Genomic DNA, 21,463 nt, shown 5'->3' on the forward strand with positions numbered 1-21,463 from the left:
TGTTATGGAAACATTTCATTGACTATGCGGTCTTTCCAGTTGCACATAATTTTTGACAGTCACTTTAAGTTCTTTTCAGTCATGTTAAGACCCCTTTTAGCCCAAGTTTTGTCACTGCAGTACTGTTTTGGGCATATTTGTATAGGCATGAGATGCCCATTACACTGGGACAATAAGTCAGATTAACTGGTGAAAGAAACGCTGACTAAAAATAGTTTGTTGATCTCAGAACCCTTGCAACGATTCTAGAGCCCTTGTCATGCGTTCGCTAAGTGAAGAAAAAACTACATTTACACCTCAGACCAGATATTATGTGTACATTTTACGTGCATAAGTACGGTAACTTTGATCCTCTGGATATCAGAAACGGTAATGACATAGAAGAAAGGTTTCAAAGTTCCCACCAATCAACCTCAGAATATATGGTAAAAATTTCAACAATTTGCCAGGAATAGAAATCATGGAAGTTTTAACCCTTATTTTCACTCCTACTGGAGCTTGGAGGTTATTAGACTTTTGCTGTTTGTGTACCACATTTTGTTGAAATCGATCCAGGGGTTTGGAGAGAGATCTCAGGTACACAAATCCATCTGTAGCACTATACACTTAGTATGGATGTCAGCAACACTTCGTATAATGCTCCTTAAATTTAGCCATAAACACTTCTAACACTTTTCAGAAACAGTAATCCTCAGGCTGACTAACGATCTGCCCATTTACACAGACGTAGGCTGTGTTTTGTAAAGCACTTTTTTCCAGATCAATTACACTGAGAAAACTGAAGTGCACTTTCACATAACATACAGTTTGTAGACACTAAATACTCGTTGTTTATGGAGCAATTTCGTCAACATCAACAAGCATCACAATTTCTTTACTACAGTGCTTTCGTTTCCATTCACTTGTCGTAGAATTTTCAGTAGATGCAACCTGTGTTCTAATTCTAAGTGTCGGAACAGTTTATGACAGTTCAGCTGCTGATGTTTAGGGATGATGATCTGAATAAAGATCTTCTGCCAGAACAAAACTGAAACACCCTCCACCTGAAGAAAAAAATTATACACGCACACATGCGCACGCGACTTCAGAAGCAGTAATACACATATGAATATTGAAAATATGATGCATTCAGCACCAAATTAATATACCAACACACTATGCTAGATGCAGACTATAGTACTTTTATATAACCAGTCAACTTATGTTTTGAAGCTGTCTTGAAAGCCTATCTTCAAAACTTGAAGAAATATTTGTGCAAGAAAGAATGTATTCAGGCTGAGAAGCATATTAAAAACCTTCTTGAGACTGATTTTTTTCCAACCAAAGGCAAGAGATGGGGGTGGAGGGCAGAAACAAGGTGGTGGTTCAGTGAGGAAAATTGCTTGCATCTTAACTTTGTTGTGAAGTGAAAGTGGGTATAACGCTACTAACCACTGAGCAGTACAGTGCCATCTAATTTCATGACAAACTGAACAATTGAAGTACAACCTGTGCAGCTTACAAGAAGGAAACAATATACAGAAATGTTTGAAAGTGCCATAAAAAGCTCAATAACTGCTGGGAATATGCCTAAGACACTGTATTGTGTATCTGATGTCATCCCAATATGATGGAGATGTAGTTAAGGTACAAGAAGTTTTGAACGTTGACGGCTGATTAAGTGTTCATTAGCGAAAGCGGATGCAACACGGCACTTTGTTTTCTGATGTTGGGCTCATACACCAAAATCCAAACTGCCAGTTAGCTCTCTGTCCAAACAATGTGGATTGGTCTTAAAATATTAAAACTGTTCACATCAAATCACTAGGTGTTTCTTCCACTTGTCTCAAAAAACACACTTTCAATAAAAAGTTAGCACCCAGACTAGAACAACGATCTCATCAGAAGCAAAGAATGCTTTCTTTCTTACAAGTTATGCTAACTGTCTATCTATAGGGTATCCCACTAAGCCAGTATGCCTCACACACCAGAATTGCTTGTGAAGTAGCAACACTGTCTTGAAAGTTGGCTGCACAGCATTTTATTAGAAAGTTGAGGGCAATTGTGTGTTCCTGCCTCAGGTATTGTGAGAAGCTCATAGTGTTAGGTTGTTACAGAAGTGGGCAGTTTGCTTAGAACAGTGAATTGATATTGCAGAGTGTTACAAAAAGACAGGCTCCATTAAAAGCTGTAAAGAGATGTTCCAAGTGAAGTATCCTGGTATGAAACTCCCCACAACCAGCACTATTCAAGTTCTGTACAAGAAATGGAGGTCTGTAAGGATCTGTTCAGAATGTGTAGAGGAATATGTGACAGAAAGTGAGGACCCTTGGAACTATAGACAGAATTCGCGTGGCATTATGAGAAATCCCCACAAGTCTGTAAAGGAGGTTATCGCAAGAGGCTGGTGTATCTCGTACATTGTGTACTAAAATAAACATAGCTAGAAGTCTATTACATGAGTGTGGTGCAACAGTTGAAATTTGAGGATCAGAAAAAGAAAGCATTCATAATCGTAACTGGCTGTTAACATCAGTTACTAAGGGTTACTTCTGACTCTTTCTATGCACAATTAACAGATGCAGAGAAGCAGCATGCAGTAGTCCAACAAGATGGAGCAACTACTCATACATCCAATGAAAGTTATCAGGGTATAAGATTTCTCAGATGTTTTCTGGCTGGTGTTTTTGAAAATGAGTCATTTTGTTTATTACAGGGGCGATCTTGTGCCAGTTTTGAATATAAGTGAAGAAGCTCCATTAGCAGAAGACGTCTTCATTAATTTATCTGGAAAAAGTTGTACAGAGGTTAAAAGTTTAATTGTTTTGTGGGAAGATTTGGTGAGTCACAGGTCTTGTTTGTATGTTTTGTTATTTTTGCCTAAGGTGTTCTGCATGAGCTTTGTGCCATCCCAGGAACAATAAAGTGGTGAATGGCGTTGTGGTAGGCGGTGTGATCACTGGTAGCGAAGAATCTTCTGCGTGAAAGATGAAGTCACAGAATACAAACTATAATATAAATACTAATGTATACATTCTTGTTTTTCGCTTTGGGGATTTGCAGTTTTGTTCAAGATGAAATGTACCTACCTGATTAACTTCAGACCACGCTTGTAATCAAAGGCACAATGAAAGCTTCATACAAATCAAAATTGATGAGTTCTGGTTTTGACTTAAGTAGAAATCTTCGACAGACATAAGAACAGTTCATTAATGAGCTGCATGTTCACAGACTGCTGAAGACCACCAATAAGGTAATTTATACACTAACTGAACACTCACAAAGTATGGGCCACATCACCAATGTGTTACCTGAAAGCAGACTTGTCGGTAGAGACCTCTGGTCTCCCGAAAATCCACAGATTTAATGTACTGTGATTTTTATTTATAGGGCACACAAAAAAGCAAAGTGTACGCTGACAATCCTTGCATAATAGATGATCTTAAATGGAACATTACGAGAGAATTTAACAACATCATGCCTGTAGAATTACACAATGTTACTGGTAGTGTCATCTGAAAAAGTCAGCAAGTCTGGATGCCTGTAGCTACTGCTTCTAGTACCTCTCATATACGGGTAAGTACACTTCTTTTAAATATTACTATCATATATTCTTTTTTAGTTAGTTCACTATTACTTCAACCTCGGGCATGAGGCATACCAGTTTTATGTGAGAGACCTTATACATTCTCATTGTTTCGTCCATGAAGTTTGATACGCACTTTTCCACTTCCAACTAAAAGTTAAAGCAACAAATCCCAATAAAATACATTTTATCTATAACGAGACATGCTTATACATATACTTACCAGATAAGTGACACACAAAATAATGGCTTACTCAAATTTAATTTTTATACAGTGTGCGTCAAAAAATGTATACACACTTTGAACTGTCATAGACAATTTATTTCCCGTTCTACAACGTTAAATATCTGTGAGAAAGTAATGTTATGTTTCTTCAACAGGTGGCAGTATTGGCAAGGAAGTAACTGCAACATGGCGGACGTGTGTTTGAGCTTTGAAGCGCGGAAGCAGATAATTAAGTGGTACTGGAAGTTTGAGAATGTAGCTGCAGTTTGAAGACAGTGGAGAAGTGAGTATGGTACAGAACCACCTTCAAGGTTAACAATTACACGTCTACGAGAAAAATTCGAAATTCGTGGAACAGTATGTGATGTGCATAAAGGTCGATCAGGGCGACCTCGTACAGTTACAAGTGATGATTCCACAACTGCGGTCTTGGAACTGTTTCAGCGTCCGCCTCAAAAATCTTCAAGGCAAGTGGCACGTGAGAGTGATGTAAGTGCTAGTAGTGTGCTACGCCTTCTGAAGAAAGGAAAGTTTCGTGTGTACATTCCAAGGCTGGTGCAACAGCTAAGTGACGACGATCCAGATCGAAGATTAGAATTTTGTGAATGGGTTCGGGAGATTGTGAGACGTGAACCGGGATTTATGGGCAGCATAATTTGGTCGGATGAAGCCCAATTCAAACTCAATGGAACTGTCAATAGGCACAATTGTGTGTACTGGGCTGAAGATAATCCTCACATTACAGTTGAAAAGGCTGTGAATTTTCCTGGTGTAAATGTGTGGTGTGGTTTCTCTGCAAGGGCACTCATTGGGCCCTTCTGCTTTGAAGGTACTGTTACTGGAGGAACATACCGAAAAATACTTGCTGACTCCATATTCCCTGCCATTCGTGCATTATACGGTAATGATGAGTTTTATTTCCTACAATATGGCGCCCCGCCGCACTATCATAGGGACGTACGAGCATACTTGGATTACAATGTGCCAGGCCAGTGGACAGGACACAGGGGACCAATCTAGTTTCCTGCACGCTCTCCAGACCTCACACCGCTGGATTTGTTCTTATGGGGCACAGTAAAAGATGAGGTGTACAAACGTAAACCACGTAACCTGGACACACTTTGGAATGAGATTCAGGCAGTGTGCGCAGAAATCTCATTGGACACTATGGTATGATGTACGGAATCAGTGGGGACTCGTACTCAGAAATATATTGATGCTGAAGGCCATCAGTTTGAACATTAATCACATTTGCAAAGTACATTTATTTTTCCAACTGGACTTTAAGCTTTCCATTTCCAGAAATTTAACATTGTAGAACAGGAAATAAATTTTCTATGACGCTTCAAAGTGTGTATACATTTTTTTGACGCACCCTGTATATCTGTTCTATCATCTGTAACAATTTAATTGTAATGATATTTCAGGAACAAATATTATCATACTTACTGCTGATATGACCATATTTCGAGACAATGCACCACTCCATTCAGCCTGTGGGGTGCCAGGAACCGTCCTGTTACCACCAAAAATTATTTCTTCATTCTTGACGACTCTTGCTGTGAGTTCTACTGTTGATGGCTCCAAATTAAGACCCCAGTCTTCCAACAAAGACTTTGCTCGATCATTTGCTACAGAAAATATTTATTGCACTTTAAAATACATACTTTCCAAAGTAATTTTATGATAATAACCATCACTTTGCTGTGTTAACAGTTCTTAATATGGGAGGAAAAACTGAATAGCAATCAGATCCACAATTGGTTCCCCACATGGCTCTATAGTCTTGAACTACCACTTTGTATCTTTGCTTAATAATGTTGTCATCAATTAACGATTTCTGCTGTAATGAGGGTCTTTCTTGCATATATCTGTGATTATATTTATATGAAAAATGTGTGTTCAAAATTCTCAAAATTATACTGCTTACAGAATTCTCAGAGATTTTCTCTAGAACTACTAACAGCACTTTCTTTGATCTTCCTACCACTGCATTTACCTGTGAGCCCACTTTTGCATTAAAATCTCCTGCTGTTATTACTGCTTGGTGGCTTTTAACTTGGTTGAGTAGGTGGCGTAATTTCTGGTAGAAATGATCTTTGGTTTGCTGTGACGTATCATCATTCAGTGCATATACTCCTATTATAACCAGAATGAGATTTTCACTCTGCAGCAGATTGTGTGCTGATATGAAACTTCCTGGCAGATTAAAACTGTGTGCCGGACCAAGACTCGAACTCGGGACCTTTGCCTTCTGTGGGCAAGTGCTATACCATCTGAGCTACCCAAGCACGACTCACGCCCCATCCTCACAGCTTTACTTCTGCCAGTACCTCGTCTCCTACCTTCCAAACTTTACAGAAGCTTTCCATTCTGGAAACATCCCCCAGGCTGTGGCTAAGCCATGTCTCCGCAATATCATTTCTTTCAGGAGTGCTAGTTGTGCAAGTTTCAGAGGAGAGCTTCTGTAAAGTTTGGAAGGTAGGAGACGAGGTACTGGTAGAAGTAAAGCTGTGACGACAGGGCGTGAGTCGTGCTTGGGTAGCTCAGGTGGTAGAGCACTTGCCCGCAAAAGGCAAAGGTCCCAAGTTTGAGTCTTGGTCCGCCACACAGTTTTAATCTGCCAGGAAGTTTCATATCCTATTATAACTGTTTCAGTTCCATAAAATTTAATGGTGGCAGTGACAATTCTTTTAAACAAAAAAGTGTAGTCCTGGTTGTAAGTGCTCGGAGTTTTGTTAATTAGAATGGAAACCCCAGCTTTTTCCCATTTATGTATATCAACTCTGGACCGAAAGTTAATAAAATATTCAAATTTTTAATTTTCTTGTCCCTTTTTTAGTTTTGGACAAAACAGTTATGTCCATATTCACTCGATACAGTTCATTCTCTATTTCAGTCTATTTATTTGTCATGCTCTGAACTTTCCATGTACTCTCAGTGTCTGTTTCCTTGCCAATAGGTGTCATAATGTTTTTCCATCCACGTTCCGAGGCTTCACTTTAGATTCTCAAGCCTTGGAGACTTTTTACGGATAATGGGGTGCTGGCCCACTGACCAAACACCAACTTGGAGAACCAGGATTTGACATCAGGGTTTACTCCCCTAGGAGGGTTGGCTTCCCTACACCTAAAGAGACCTCCCTTCCCTATGAGGAAGTTGTGGAGGAATGGGAATTACTATTAACAATGTACATCTGTTTTCTTTAAGTTTTGCTAGCACAAAATGAATTCGATTTTGATTTCATGATAGGGCGTTTATATCCAGAATATGATAAAAATTGAATACCTTGTAGAGGACAGTGACACTAAATTTGATGTCCACATCAATGAGGGAACAGTTATGAAACAGAAAAATTTAAACATCTAGGGGTAATTAATGACAAAAATGGACTAGATACTACAGAAATAAAATTCAGAATACAACATAGCAGAAACGTATTAGAGTGTATGAATTCTGTTTTGCGGGACAAGAACATCTCTAATAACAATAAGAAAAGTGCGAGTAGGCTAATGGTTGAATCTGTTCTACACTGCGGGTCAGAACGATGGATTTTAAACGCTGACCTGAAAAGCAGAATAATAGCTGTGGAAATGGATTATTTAGAATAATAGCTGTGGAAATGGATTATTTACATAGAGGTGCAAAAATATCAAGAATCAAAAAATGAAAAGTGAAAGCTCAAATGAAGGCGTATGCAACACTGATACACAGAACTGAAAGAGAATGTCTCAAGTGCTATGACACCTGTCCAAAATGCCACATCATCGATGGTCAAAGAAAATATCTGAATGGAAACTACCTGGCAGATGTAAAGGTGGGAGACCATGATGTTCTTGGAATAACCACATCAACAGAACAATAGAGCATTGTGGGATACACAAGGAGGCAGCACTGAGTAGAGATGCTAGGCAGAAGATACTCCTGTGTGGAGTTGCTAGTCTCCCGTTGGGTGCCTCGCCAGGTGGGACGCAAAACTGCTATGGTCCGTGACTTAGGAAACAGTAAAAAACCGAAAATGGAAACCAGCAGCAATGGGAACGAAACTCAAAAAATTGGAGAAACTAAAAGCAGAAGGAAGGCTTAAAAATCCACTACAGAAAGGGGTTGGTTGTCCCCAAAAAAAGCTTCAAATGACTGACGTAATTTCACTGGCACTAATAAACTCGAGAACGCAATCGGCCGAGCGCTAAAATTGACGGTATATCAGGCAACAGCTGTAGACGGGCGCGTAAGGGAGTAAAATAGGGGCACTCAATTAAAAGGTGTCTTACCGTCCACAGCTGAGAGCAGTGGGGACAGAGTGGGGAAGGATCGCCGCTTAAAAGATGTCGATGGCTAAAAAGACAGTGCCCTATCTGGAGTCTAGTTAAAATTACCTCCTCCCGACAACGCGTTCGGGAGGAAGAGGTCCAAGCACAAGGAAGAACTTTCACGTGCCGCAATTTATTATGGGGAAGTGTCGACCAATGTGCGTGCTATAAAAGAACAACACGACGACATAAAATGCTCCATATATCGGCGAAGGGAATTGATTGAATAGCTGGCTGCAGAAGAGAGGAATGCCACCGAGACGCCCCCCAGGTGGAGCAAGCGCAGACAGTCCTGAATCCAGTGGACCAGAGGGTGGGCAGGGTAAAGAGCTTGGATACTGAGGAGAGATCTGAGAGAATCTGAACAGATAACATACTGTATCCGCTGATGGCGGCGGATGTAGTGGACGGCCTGGAGAACAGTGTAAAGCTCCGCAGTATAAACCGAACACTGGTCGCGAAGCCGAAATTGATTTGGGGTGTCGCCAACAATATAGGCACTCCCTACACCAAACAATATTTTTGAGCCAACAGTGTAAATAAATGTGGCTTCCTTCATTTGTGCACATAGAGCAGAAAATGCCCGACGATAAACAAGTGAAGGGGTACCATCCTTGGGAAACTGACAAAGGTCACGGAGCAGGCAGATCCGGGGACGGAGCCAAGGCGGTGCTGTACCCCAAGTTGTCAAGAAGGTTTTAGGAAAGCGGAAGGAAAGAGAATGGAGCAGTTGACGGAAGCGGACTCCCGGTGGTAGTAGGAAGGAGGGGCGGCCTGCGTACCCTACATCAAAGGAGGTGTCGAAAAAAATGTCAGGGGCTGGATTAGCAGGCATGGAAGACAGATGGCTAGCATAACGACTCAGAAGGACTGCTCGCCGATTGGACAGCGGAGATTCAGCAGTCTCAGCATGAAGGCTTTCCACAGGGCTGGTGTAAAAAGCTCCAGACACTAAACGTAATCCACGGTGGTGGATAGAGTCGAGACGCCGAAGAATAGACGGCCGAGCAGAGGAGTAGACTATGCTTCCATAGTCCAATTTCGAGCGCACGAAGGCGCGACAGAGGCGGAGAAGGACCACTCGGTCCGCTCCCCAGGAGGTACCATTCAGGACACGGAGGGTGTTGAGGGATCGCAGACAGCGAGCCGAAAGATAGGAAACGTGGGAGGACCAGCATAGTTTTTAGTCAAACATAAGACCCAAGAATTTAGCAACGTCCGAAAACGGAAGGTTGACAGGTCCTAGATGTAAGGAGGGTGGAAGAAACTCCTTACGTCGCCAAAAATTAACACAAATGGTCTTACTGGGAGAAAAACGGAAGCCGGTTTCGATGCTCCAAGAGTGGAGGCGATCGAGACATCCTTGAAGACGTCGTTCAAGAAGGCTGGTCCGTTGAAAGCTGTAGTAGATCGCAAAATCATCCACAAAGAGGGAGCCCGAGACATCACGAAGGAGACAATCCATAATTGGATTTATGGCAATGGCAAACAGTACAACACTCAGCACGGAGCCCTGGGGTACCCCGTTTTCTTGGGAGAAAGTACAGGAGAGAGTAGTGTTCACCCGCACTCTAAATGTGCGCTCTGCCATAAATTCGCGAAGAAACAGGGGCAGCCGACCTCGAAAGCCCCAAGAGAACAGTGTGCGGAGGATGCCTGTCCTCCAACAGGTATCGTATGCTCTCTCCAGAACAAAAAAATATTGCTACTGTTTGGCGTTTCCGAAGAAAATTGTTCATGATATAAGTGGAGAGAGCAACAAGATGGTCAACTGCAGAACGATGCTTTCGGAATCCGCATTGGGCAGGTGTTAAAAGACTGCGGGACTCCAGCCACCAAGCGAAACGGCAATTCACCATACACTCCAAAACCTTACATACACTACTCGTGAGAGAAATGGGGCGATAGCTAGAGGGGAGATGTTTGTCCTTTCCAGGTTTCGGAACAGGAACGATGATAGCTTCCCGCCATCGTCTGGGAAAAGTACTGTCGGTCCAAATTCGATAATAAATGCGAAGGAGATAACGCAGACTATGGGTTGATAAATGCAGCAACATTTGGACGTGGATACCATCCGGTCCTGGGACGGTGGAGCAAGAAGAAGAGAGTGCATGTTGGAGTTCCTGCATGGAGAAAACAGTATTGTAGCTTTCGCGATTTTGAGAGGAGAAAGCAAGAGGTCGCACTTCCGCTGCACGTTTCTTCGGGAGAAACGCTGGCGGGTAATTTGAAGAGCTCGAAATCTCACCAAAGTGTTGACTCAATGAGTTAGAAATTGCGACGGGGTTCACTAATGTATCATGCGCGACAGTGAGCCCAGAGACCGGGGAGAAACTAGGCGCGCCTGAGAACCGTCGAAGCCGACTCCAAACATCCGAGGAGGGAGTGAAGGTGTTAAATGAGCTAATAAAGAATTTCCAGCTTGCCTTCTTGCTATCGCAGATGACGCGACGGCATCGCGCACGGAACTGCTTATAGCGGATACAGTTGGCCAAAGTAGGATGGTGGCGGAAAACGCGAAGAGCACATCGCCGCGCACGTATTGCGTCACGGCACGCCTCCTTCCACCAAGGAACTGGGGGGCGCTGGGGCAATTCGGAGGTGCGTGGTATTTAACGTTCCACAGCTGTAAGAATAACGTCGGTAATATGTGTGCCCTCATCATCGACGCTGGGAAAGTGACAGTCATCGAATGTCGCTAGAGATGAAAAAAGTGTCCAATCAGCTTGGGCAAACTTCCAGCGTCGCGGGCGCATATATGGCAGTTGAGGCTGCAGTCTAAGGACACATGGAAAGTGGTCACTCGAGTGTGTATCATCAAGGGCGAACCATTCGAAACGCCGAGCTAGTGGAACAGTACCGACCGAAAGGTCCAAAGGAGATAATTTTGTCGTGGAGGCAGACAAAAATGTAGGGACCCCAGTGTTGAGGCAAACTAGATCCGCTTGGTGGAAGACGTCTAGCAATAGTGAGCCACGTGGACAAGGATGTGGAGATCCCCAAAGCGCGTGGTGGGCATTGAAGTCCCCAACCAGCAAATAGGGGGGTGGAAGCTGGCCAAGAAGATGAAGGAGATCAGCTCGTGCCATTGGTGTGGACGATGGTATGTATACAGTACAAAGAGAAAAGCTATATCCAGAAAGGGAAAGATGGACAGCGACAGCTTGGAAGGAAGTGTTTAAGTGGATTGGGTGATAATGGAGAGTATCATGGAGAAGAATCATGAGTCCTCCATGGGCTGGAGTGCCTTCAACAGAGGGGAGATCAAATCGGACGGACTGAAAATGGGGTGAGAACAAAGCGGTCATGGGGACGCAGCTTTGTTTCCTGAAGACAGAAGATGACCGGCAAGTAGGATCGTAAGAGGATCGACAATTCATCCCGAGTGGCTCGAATGCCGCGGATATTCCAGTGGATAATGGACATAGGGTGAACAGAAAATGGAGGAATGTGACCAAGGTTGCCGTCAACTCAACGACTGCTCAGAGCTTGCTACCGACAGCATGGAATGGCAGAAGATCCTGATCCATAGGTTGTTCAGGAGCAGCTCCTGCCACCAGCGATCGGCCGGTTGATCAGCCGCCAGCAGTGCGCCTCGGCGACACAGAAGACGGCCGAGGGCGATTTCCGCCAGGTGGTGCTGTAGATGGGACACGCCTTGGCGGGGAAGGAGATGAACTGGGTTTCTTAGTAGCCTTCTTGGAAATATGATGTTTAGATGAAGGAGGAACCGATGGTTGTGAAGTCGGGGTATGTAAAAAATCTTCACGAGTATGCTCTTTTTTGGAAGTCTTGGTGTCTGACTTTTGGGCTCGAGATTTAGCAGAACCCGATGAAGGGTGAGCCATAGAGTGGGCAGGCAAAAGTGGTGAAGTTGAACGGGCGATCTTTGCGCTGGCCGATCTGACGACCGTGGCACTAAAGGTGAAGTCGCAAGTCTGCGTGGCCGCCTCCTTGGTTGGCCGAGGAGAAGCAAGGACAGTGCTGTATTTTCCTGTCTGAAGCACGATAGGCTGTCGACTGGCGAATAATTTTCGAGCAGCAAAGGTCGACACCTTTTCCTTCACTCTGATTTCCTGGATGAGCTTTTCGTCTTTAAAAACAGGGCAATCTCGAGAGGAAGCAGCGTGGTCACCCATACAGTTGATGCAGCGAGGGAATGGAGGTGGACAAGCGCCCACATGGGCATCCTTGCCACACGTAACACATTTGGCCGGATTGGAACAGGACTGGCTGGTGTGATTGAACCGCTGACACCGATAGCAACGCGTAGGGTTTGGGACGTAAGGGCGAACGGAAATTATCTCATAGCCTGCTTTGATTTTCGATGGGAGTTGAACTTTGTCAAATGTCAAGAAGACAGTGAGGGCTGGAATGATGTTCGTGTCAACCCTTTTCATAACTCTATGAACAGCCATTACGCCCTGGTCAGACAGGTAGTGCTGTATTTCTTTGTCAGACAATCCATCGAGGGAGCGTGTATAAACGACTCCACACGAGGAATTTAAAGTGTGGTGCGCTTCAACCCGGACAGGGAAGGTGTGGAGCAGTGAAGTACGCAGCAATTTTTGTGCCTGGAGGGCACTGACTGTTTCTAACAACAAGGTGCCATTCCGTAATCTGGAACAAGACTTTACAGGACCTGCAACTGCGTCGGCACCTTTCTCAATAATGAAAGGGTTGGCCATGGAGAAATCGTGACCTTCATCAGACCGAGAAACAACAAGGAACTGTGGCAACGATGGAAGAACTGTCTGTGGCTGAGACTCAGTGAACTTACGCTTGTGAGCAGACATGGTGGAAGGCGAGGAAACCACTGCAGAAGAATCCCCCATGATTACCGGCGTCTCCGATGGCGCGTTCCTCCCTTGTGGGCGCCCTCTCTGAGGGCATTCCCGCCTTAGGTGATTGTTCACACCTCCCGACAAACGGACGGAGGGACCAATCGGCACTTTCGGAAGGTATCAGCTCGGGTAATCACCCCTCCCTGGGCCTGGCCGTTACCAGGGGTTACGTACGTGTCCTACCTGTCTACCCGGGGAATTACGCGTTACCCCATCACCGGCTACGCACAAAAATGCATGGGTCGGCCTTCAGACACGCACAGGGAGGAAGAAAGAGAAAGGGAAAAACAAAGAAAGGGAAAGGAAAGAAGAGAGGTCTCAAATGCCACAGCAGAGAAAAGGGTAAAGAGAAGAGGTAAGAAAAAGAGAAGGATAAAGGAAGGATGAAGAAATACAAGGAGAGAAGGCGAAGAATGCATTACATTTACGAGCGTCCGTCTCCGGACGTAGGCACAAACCATACTCCCAGAGGGGGAGAAAGAAAAGGAAAGAGCCAGAGGTGAGGGGAGGGGGGGGGCGAAGATGGGGGATAGGGAAGGATGCGGAAGAGGAAGGTATGCAGCCCGGAAAGGAAGGAGGGCCACATTAGCTCGGGGTCCCGTGCTCTCTACGCACGTATCCACAAAAGAGTTGTGGACCCCCCCCGGGGGAGGGAGGGAGGGAGGGAGGGAGGGAGGGAGGGAGGAAGGAAGGGAGGGAGGGAGGGAGAGAGAGAGAGAGAGAGAGAGAGAGAGAGTGTCCTATGTCCAACAACAGGTCATACGGGGGGAGGTGGGGGGGGGGGGGGGCAAAGTAACTTGTAAGATTTTTTTTTTTTGGGAGCCATTGGGTACTGTGTCCAAGAAATATATTAAGGCAGGGGAAGACTTTGCGGATAGGATTAGGAAGTTGAGTGTTCACATCTACAAGGTATCACAGAATGACAAGGTGAACAAAGTGGTGCTGCAGCAGAACAAGCAGCAAGCATTTTATGCTTTACTCAGGGGGTTGGTACCAGAGATGTCTAGGACAGTACATATGGGAGATGGGTTTAGGTTGGTGCCGGAGTACAAGGAAGCTGACATATAAACAGGAATGGGGGATCGAAGACGTCTATTTCCTTTGAACGTGAAGTGCTGTGATTGTGAATGAACGCAACAAATACAGAGGCAGTGCTACCACAGAGAAGAGATGCAGTTAATAGGCAAACAATTTAATGGGAATGTTAGTAGGAGTGGTGTAGATCACTGACAGAGTAGGTCCAGGGGGAAGGAAAGGTCTCACTAACCTCAGGAGGGAACACCAGGGGTACTAACAGGAGTTCCCAGTAAAAGTAAGTTTCTGTAAGAATGAATGCAGAGGCGGAATTTATCGTAATAGGTGTGATAAATGGTAGGAAATATAAAGTTTTGTTGGACAAAGGGTGCCTGCATCAGTGGCCTCAAGAGAATTTGAAGGAAGCAGGCATTGGAACCCACCATGTTATAATTTGTGTGGGATAGAGTATAGTGATATACAAATATTGGGGACAGTAGCCATGAGTTTTTTTTGTTTGAGGCAACCAGGTTTAAGCAGTGTGTAAAAGTGGTGTTTTGCGTATGTGTGGGGCAACAGTACAATCCTAGGATTGGGTTTCCTGCATCAACATCACACCATTATTTACCTTCGATCACATGTAGTAGAACTTTGTGAGAAAACATCCCAACTAGGGGAAACTGTTGTCAATGTCGATCAGCCATGCAGAATTTATAATGTACAAACAAATCCAGTTAAACTTTGAGCAATGATATTAAGGCTTAATTTGCCTGATTGTGTGTCAGGAAGCACCAGAAAGTCACTATGAATGAATGTTAAGCCTCAAAATTTCACCAGTTGGCATGTTATGTGTAATAGCAACTGCTCAAGGGTAGAAAAATATTGAATGTGGTGAGTTGTATGTTGAAAAACAGTATCATAGGTGTGCATGAAAGGGACAGAGGCAAAGTAGAGCCCGTCAATGTGAATAATTTTGGCGCCAAAGAATGTAAGTTGTCAAAGGGAACATTAATGACTCCACTAGAGTTTCCAGATGAAGAGGATTTCCAATCAGGGTGTGTTGGCTATGATGGGACACAAGATGCTGCTATGACTGCATTTCGCGGGAAATTGAAGCGCTTAAAAGTGACAGAAAGGACACAGATGGAGAAACTGTTGCTGGAACTCCAGGATTTGTTTCTCCTGTAAAGGCCATTGCCTGCTACACCAGTAATACAACACGAGAGTCTGACAGCAAAACAAAGCATTGGTTTAAAAACTGGAGGCTGTACAGAATTCCACGACTGCTGCAAACCAGTTTCAGAGGAATCTATAAAATCAACAATTTTGTGTGTGTGTGTGTGTGTGTGTGTGTGTGTGTGTGTGTGTGTGTGTGTGTGTGTGTTTTGAGGGGGTGGGGGGGGCGCTTGGTCAGGAATTGTGATTGTACTGAAAAAGACTGGACAGCTCATTACCGCCATTTGAATAGCAAGACTACAACAAAATGCCTACCCAATTCCAAACATCACAGGAACTAAAACAAGCAGAAAGTTGTATATGTTCAAGTAAACTAGATACAAAAATCAGTAACACCATACTTCCAGCTGAGGGCAGGAGTATGTAGAGGAACTATGCCTTAAGTTTACAAGAATAGTTGACCATGCACTGGAGAGATGTGTACCCAGTAGAACAGTTCATAATGGGAGGGACCCTCCGTGGTATAAAGTCACTGTAAAGAAATTTCTAAGGAAACAGATATCACTGCACAGTAGGTGTAAAACATGGCCCATGGCTATAGACAGACAGACAGACAGAGAGAGAGAGAGAGAGAGAGAGAGAGAGAGAGAGAGAGAGAGAGAGACGTTGAATGAAACATGTTTGGCTGTTAAGAGAGCAATGTGTGAAGTCTTTGATGACTACCTTAGCAAAATTCTATCAAAGCAAAGCCAAAAGAAATTCTGGCCATATGTAAAGGCTGTTAGTGGCACCAAAGTTAGTGTCCAGTCCCTAGTGAATGAGACAAGAACTGAAATTGAGGGTAGCAGAGCAAAAGTTGAAATGCTTAATTACATCTTCCAATGTTCCTTTACAAAGAAAAATCCAAGAGAATTGCCCTAATTTAATCCCTGTACAAATGAAAAGTGAAATGACTGTTAGTGTCAGTGATGTTGAGAAACAGCTGATATCGTTGAACTAAACAAAGGTCCATGGTCTGATGGTATCCCTATCAGAGTCTATAGAAGATTCACAGCTGAGTTTGCCCCCTCTGTCAACTATATTCCAGTGGAAATTTGTTCGAGGGATTTACAACAGAAACATCTATCATGTGAAACCCAACTCGCACTTTTCTCACGTGACATACTGAAAGCTTTGGATCAAGGCAGCTGACACAGTATTTTTTGATTTCCAAAAAGTATGACTCAGTACCACACCCACACTTATTGTTGCCAGACTGTAGTCACTGTGTGTGTGTGTGTGTGTGTGTGTGTGTGTGTGTGTGTGTGTGTGTGTATTTTCAACGAAGACCTTGTTGACTGAAAGCTTATTTTGTGACAGTCTTTTTGTTGTGCCTATCAGCAGCTCAGTGTCTCTGCTATAAGGTTAGTAGCAATTATCCTTTTCATAATATTAGTATATGGTATTAACATTGTTTTGGATAAAGTTGTATGTTCGTGTTAGGGCAGTTTTTATCGTAAGTTACTGAGACGTGCTCTCTGTAGACAGCAGCCTTCTGGTGGGGAGGGGAGGTTATACTGGTCCCTGTCCCCAGGTTCTCATATGGCATTCCACGCAGATTGTGAACTCTGAGAGCGGCATGCTAAATAACACATGGATGCTCTGAAATCTATGGAAGTTGTGGATTATGCAAGGGCCTCAGTTAGCACTCTAAAGGATCTGGAAGAATACAAGTTCGAATGTAGGTATTGGATGCAAGACTAATGTTGGTGACATTATTGCAGTCCCTGAGGAATAATATCTGGGACCAAAGAGTGGAGATAACGAGTCTGCAGGAAGCCATCCACCAAGTGCTTCTTGGGCAGTTAAGTCCTGTCTCATTGGCACCTGGACAGTATTTGAAAGGATTGACGAAGGTGAAAGGAGAATTTCCACTGGAATTACAGCTTATGGGTTAACCAAGCAGCCAGAACTTGCCATTCTACTACTGCGGCACAACAGTGGGTGTAACGGTGGATAGCACACAATTGTATGTATCGGTGGAAATAGTGGTGGCAGGCAAATATTACGTAGTAATTCTACGGATTAAGTGTAAAAGGAATTACAATAGAGTTTTGGGCTCTGTAAAGGCCTGAGGAACCTGGTCTTCTCTGTAGGAGAAGTCAGTGTAGTACCACGACACAGTATTTCTTCACAAAATTATTAGTCTTCAACAGAAGTTAGGAGAAGTAGCATGGAAGTGCCATATTGCATTGTGTTAATTGCCGAAGGTCAGTAGCCACTAGTGCAGTGACATGCGGGTCACAATGGCAGACATGCCAGTGATTCACGCAGCAAAGACAGCCGAGCTCAGTGGAAAATAGCACCGCACAGCAGTCACCGTGTAGCAGGTGGAGAGGTGTCACCACACTATGGCGAGTCTCTTGTGATGGTAACTTGAATAGGTGCCAGGGTTTAGCGAAACAAATGAACACCAGACACATGCAGATAAGTCTGGATTTTAAGGCAAGGATCACTTATCACTGAAATCCAGCAGTACCAAAGTGATGCCAGAGCAATGCTGGACAGTGAGATGACTGGGCTCCACCACCGGCAGAACTGAGTTTGAGACCGGGCTGCCCTTGCCGTCTATAGTAAGTCTTTCATGGGACTCAGTGTCATCGCCCTGCCAATCTGCCGTCTGTGCCTGCTGCCACTGACGCTGTACCCCTAGCGGGACTTGGCACCAGTGCCAGCCACCGGCCGACTTCAGTCCATGGGCATCTAGTCGTACCTTGCACACAGCTGTCTTGGTGTTCAGTTGTGGTGACATAAACGGGGCAAGGGGCTGCTGGGCCTACACAACGCCACGGGAAGTAGTAATGAAAGTCTCCAATAAGGAGCCAAGGGACCGTCTTTGGGTAGGGCGGAATCGCAGCACAACAAGATGAGCTGCTGAGGTCTATGCTCATGGCCAAGAGACTGCCAGCCTCAGCAGCAAGAGAGACTTGCTCAGCAGTAACGCCAGGAGGAAGCTGCCAACCATACAACAGTCGCAGCCAGGGTCAGCAAGCAGAGGCATGCCTGCCTCGCTACGTCATGTAACGACATCAGTAAGGTTCTTTGTAGTTCTCAAGTATTTGCACTGGCCCCACAAACTGTCACCACCACTCACTCATTCCCAGCATGCTAAAAGAGATAGAACACAAAATCAGACAGGACGTGGCTGGAGAATGGAATTGGTACTGTCTTTCTTATAGGAAATACTTAAGGGTTCACCTTAATAAATTCACGGCCGTAGCAAACTTGAATCTGGGTAGTCAAATAAAGCAGATACTGATTCCTCCCAAATAAGTGTCAAATGCCTAAATCGTTGTGCCATCTCACTTGGTAGAAACCTTTGGTTAATCCTGTTTCTATATCTACATCTACTTCTTCATAGAGACTCTGCAAGCCACCGTACAGTGCGTGGTGGAGGGTACCCTGTACCACTACTAATTTCTTTTCCTATTCCACTCACAAATAGAGCGAGGGAGAAAACGACTATCTATATGCCTCCATATGAGCCATAATTTCTCAAATCTTATCTTTGTGGTCCTTACATGCAATATATATTGGTGGCAGTAGAATCGTTCAGCAGTCAGCTTCAAATGCTGGTTCTCTAAATTTTCTCAATAGTGTTTCTCAAAAAGAACATTGCCTTCCCTCCCAGGAACCCCATTTAAGGTCCTGAAGCATCCTCGTAACACATTTTGTTCAAACCTACTGGTAACAAATCTAGCCGCCCAATTCTGAATTGTTTCGATGTCTTCGATGCCTCGTATGGATCCTGAACACTCAAGCAGTACTCAAGAATAGGTCGCACCAGCACCCTATACATGGTCTCCTTTACAGGTGAACCAATCTTTCCCAGAATTTCCCAATAAACTGAAGACAACCATTCGCCTTCCCTATCACTGATCTGACATTCTCATTTCATTTCATATCACTTTGCAGTGTTACACCCAGATATCTAAACAACTTGAGTGTGCCAATCAGGCCATTAGTAATACTGTAACCGAGCATTAAAGGTTTGTTCTTCCTACTCATCCATATTAACTTACATTTTTCCACATTTAGAGATAGCGGTCATTCAGAACAACAACCAGAAACTCTGTCCAAGTCATCTTGTATCTTCCTACAGTCACTCAACTTTGACACCTTACCGTACACCGCAGCATCATCAGCAAACAACCGCATATTGCTATCCATCCTCTGTAAGCAGAGAACAACAGTGGTCCTATCACACCTGCAGCTATTAAATATGGAGGCAACTACACTGGATGGAATGTAATACAACTTATTCTATTTTGTTAATTGGTTTGTCATTCTATGACTATGACTCATGAGAATCGATTATATAAATACCTTAGCTAACCAAAAATCGGACAGATGTGGTCACCAAGCAAACTGCTTTCCTACATGGTAATTTCTGAGTTCCCAATGACAACTCCCTTCAAGCAGCATTAAAAAAGCTGATAAAATTCAGTATTTTCATTGACTGCTTAATCATCTAATTTTAATAAAGTCAAACCTACGCAATTTATTTTACAGTAGAGAATCTGTTACAGATTGCCTGTGTCACTAACAGTGAACCAAACTAATGCAAAGAAAGAGAAACAGTACCAAATTTTTCAGATAACAATGTATGAGCTGCATGCTTCCATTCCACGCCAAACAATAGCTGTATGACATCTATAAAGATTGCCCAATACCATATTAATTATGTTCATTTATATATTGCTGCACTACTATTTAAATGAAAATTATGAATTGTTTCTATATTTCTAATACTCACACATTACTCTGTTGATGAAAGTTTTCAGTGATGCCTGTCTTTGATTTGGGGTTACACGTGTGTATGTTGCAATATCTTTCATCACTTTAAAATCATTTCTCATTTCATCAGTAAGTCCAGTCATGAAGCACAACTCAGGTATGAGACATATAAGCTGTTCAGTTTTCTACAAAGTACAAAGACAAACAAACTTTAGTGTCACTTTAGAATTTCTGGTACAATAGAACAATCAACTAAAATGAGTTCTGCACAAAAAGTTAATGACAATGTAAGGTCTTTTTAAATTTATACAGCAAACAAAATTTAAACCTTCAGCAAATAATGTACATGAATTTAAGAGAAACACTGAAGTTAATTTTTTCCGCACATGAACCGCAATGTGAGCCCTGAACTGGGCCGCCGATGCAGGAGATGAACTGCCGCAGGTGGGGAAGGAAATGGTAATTTGGATGCTCTCAGAAGGACTACGAATGTGTGCAATATAACTGGCAAGCAGTTGTGCACGTCGGACCCGCAATGGAGGGACTCTGGCCTCCACCAGGACACTGGTCACCAGACTCGTTCTAAAAGCTCCCGTCACTAGGCGAACGATACAGTGGTGCACTGGCTCCAGTAAACGCAACACTGAGGGTGCCCCCGAACCGTAAACCAGGCTCTCAAGTCAATGCGGCATTGAACAGGGGCTCTGTAGAGCTGCAGCAGCGTAGGGCAATCTCCACCCCAGTTAGTGTTGTCAGGCAGCGGAGGGCACTGAGGTGCTGCCAGCACTTCTGCTTAAGCTGACGAAGGTGAGGTAGCCAAGTCAACAGGGCATCAAAAACCAATCCTAAGAATTGATATGTCTCCACTACAGTGAGTGGTTCATCATTAAGATAAAGTTCTGGTTCCGGATGAACTGTACAATGCCGACAGAAGTGCACGACACACGACTTCGCGACTGAAAACTGTAAGCGGTGGACTATAGTCCTTGACTGCGCTTTGTGAATGGCTCCCTGTAGGCGCTGCTCAGCAACACCAGTACTGGAGGAGCAATACAAAATGCAAAAGTCATCCACATACAGAGAAGGGGAGACCGACAGCCCTACAGCTGCTGCTAGGCCACTAATGATCACTGAAAATAGACACACACTCAATATGGCACCCTGGGGAACGCCATTCTCCTGAATACGGGGGAACTATGGAAGGCAATAACTTGGAAACGGAAAGTATGGAGCGACAAGACGTTTTGGATAACAATCGGGAGCAGGCCCCGGAGACCCCACTCATACAATGTGGCAAGGATATGACGTCACCAGGTCTTCTTGTATGCTTTACGCAAGTCAAGAGAGACGGCAACCTGGTCTTGGCATCTGGAAAAGGCTGTTTGGATGGCAGACTCGAGGGACACAAGATTATCTGTGGTAGAGTGACCCTGGCAGAAGCCGCCCTGACATGGAGCCAGTAGGCCACATGAATCCAGGCCCCAACCCAACTGCCGACACACCATATGTTCCAGCAGTTTACAGATAACTTTGGTGAGGCTGATGAGCC

The 21,463-nt window shown here is 44.0% G+C and overlaps 1 protein-coding gene across 1 annotated transcript in view; it reads right to left on the reverse strand.

Moving 5' to 3' along the window:
* LOC124776941 (piwi-like protein Ago3) overlaps positions 1 to 21,463 on the reverse strand; it is a 219,971-nt gene that overhangs the window by 75,748 nt on the left and 122,760 nt on the right. Inside the window, exons 10-11 of the mRNA XM_047252163.1 lie at positions 19,934 to 20,099; positions 5,241 to 5,422 (exon numbers count right to left, since the gene is read on the reverse strand). Coding sequence (XP_047108119.1) covers positions 5,241 to 5,422; positions 19,934 to 20,099 — 348 coding nt within the window. The remainder of the gene's footprint in view (positions 1 to 5,240; positions 5,423 to 19,933; positions 20,100 to 21,463) is intronic.

This window comes from Schistocerca piceifrons, chromosome 2 (genome assembly GCF_021461385.2).
Source record: "Schistocerca piceifrons isolate TAMUIC-IGC-003096 chromosome 2, iqSchPice1.1, whole genome shotgun sequence".
NCBI classification, from domain to species: domain Eukaryota; kingdom Metazoa; phylum Arthropoda; class Insecta; order Orthoptera; family Acrididae; genus Schistocerca; species Schistocerca piceifrons.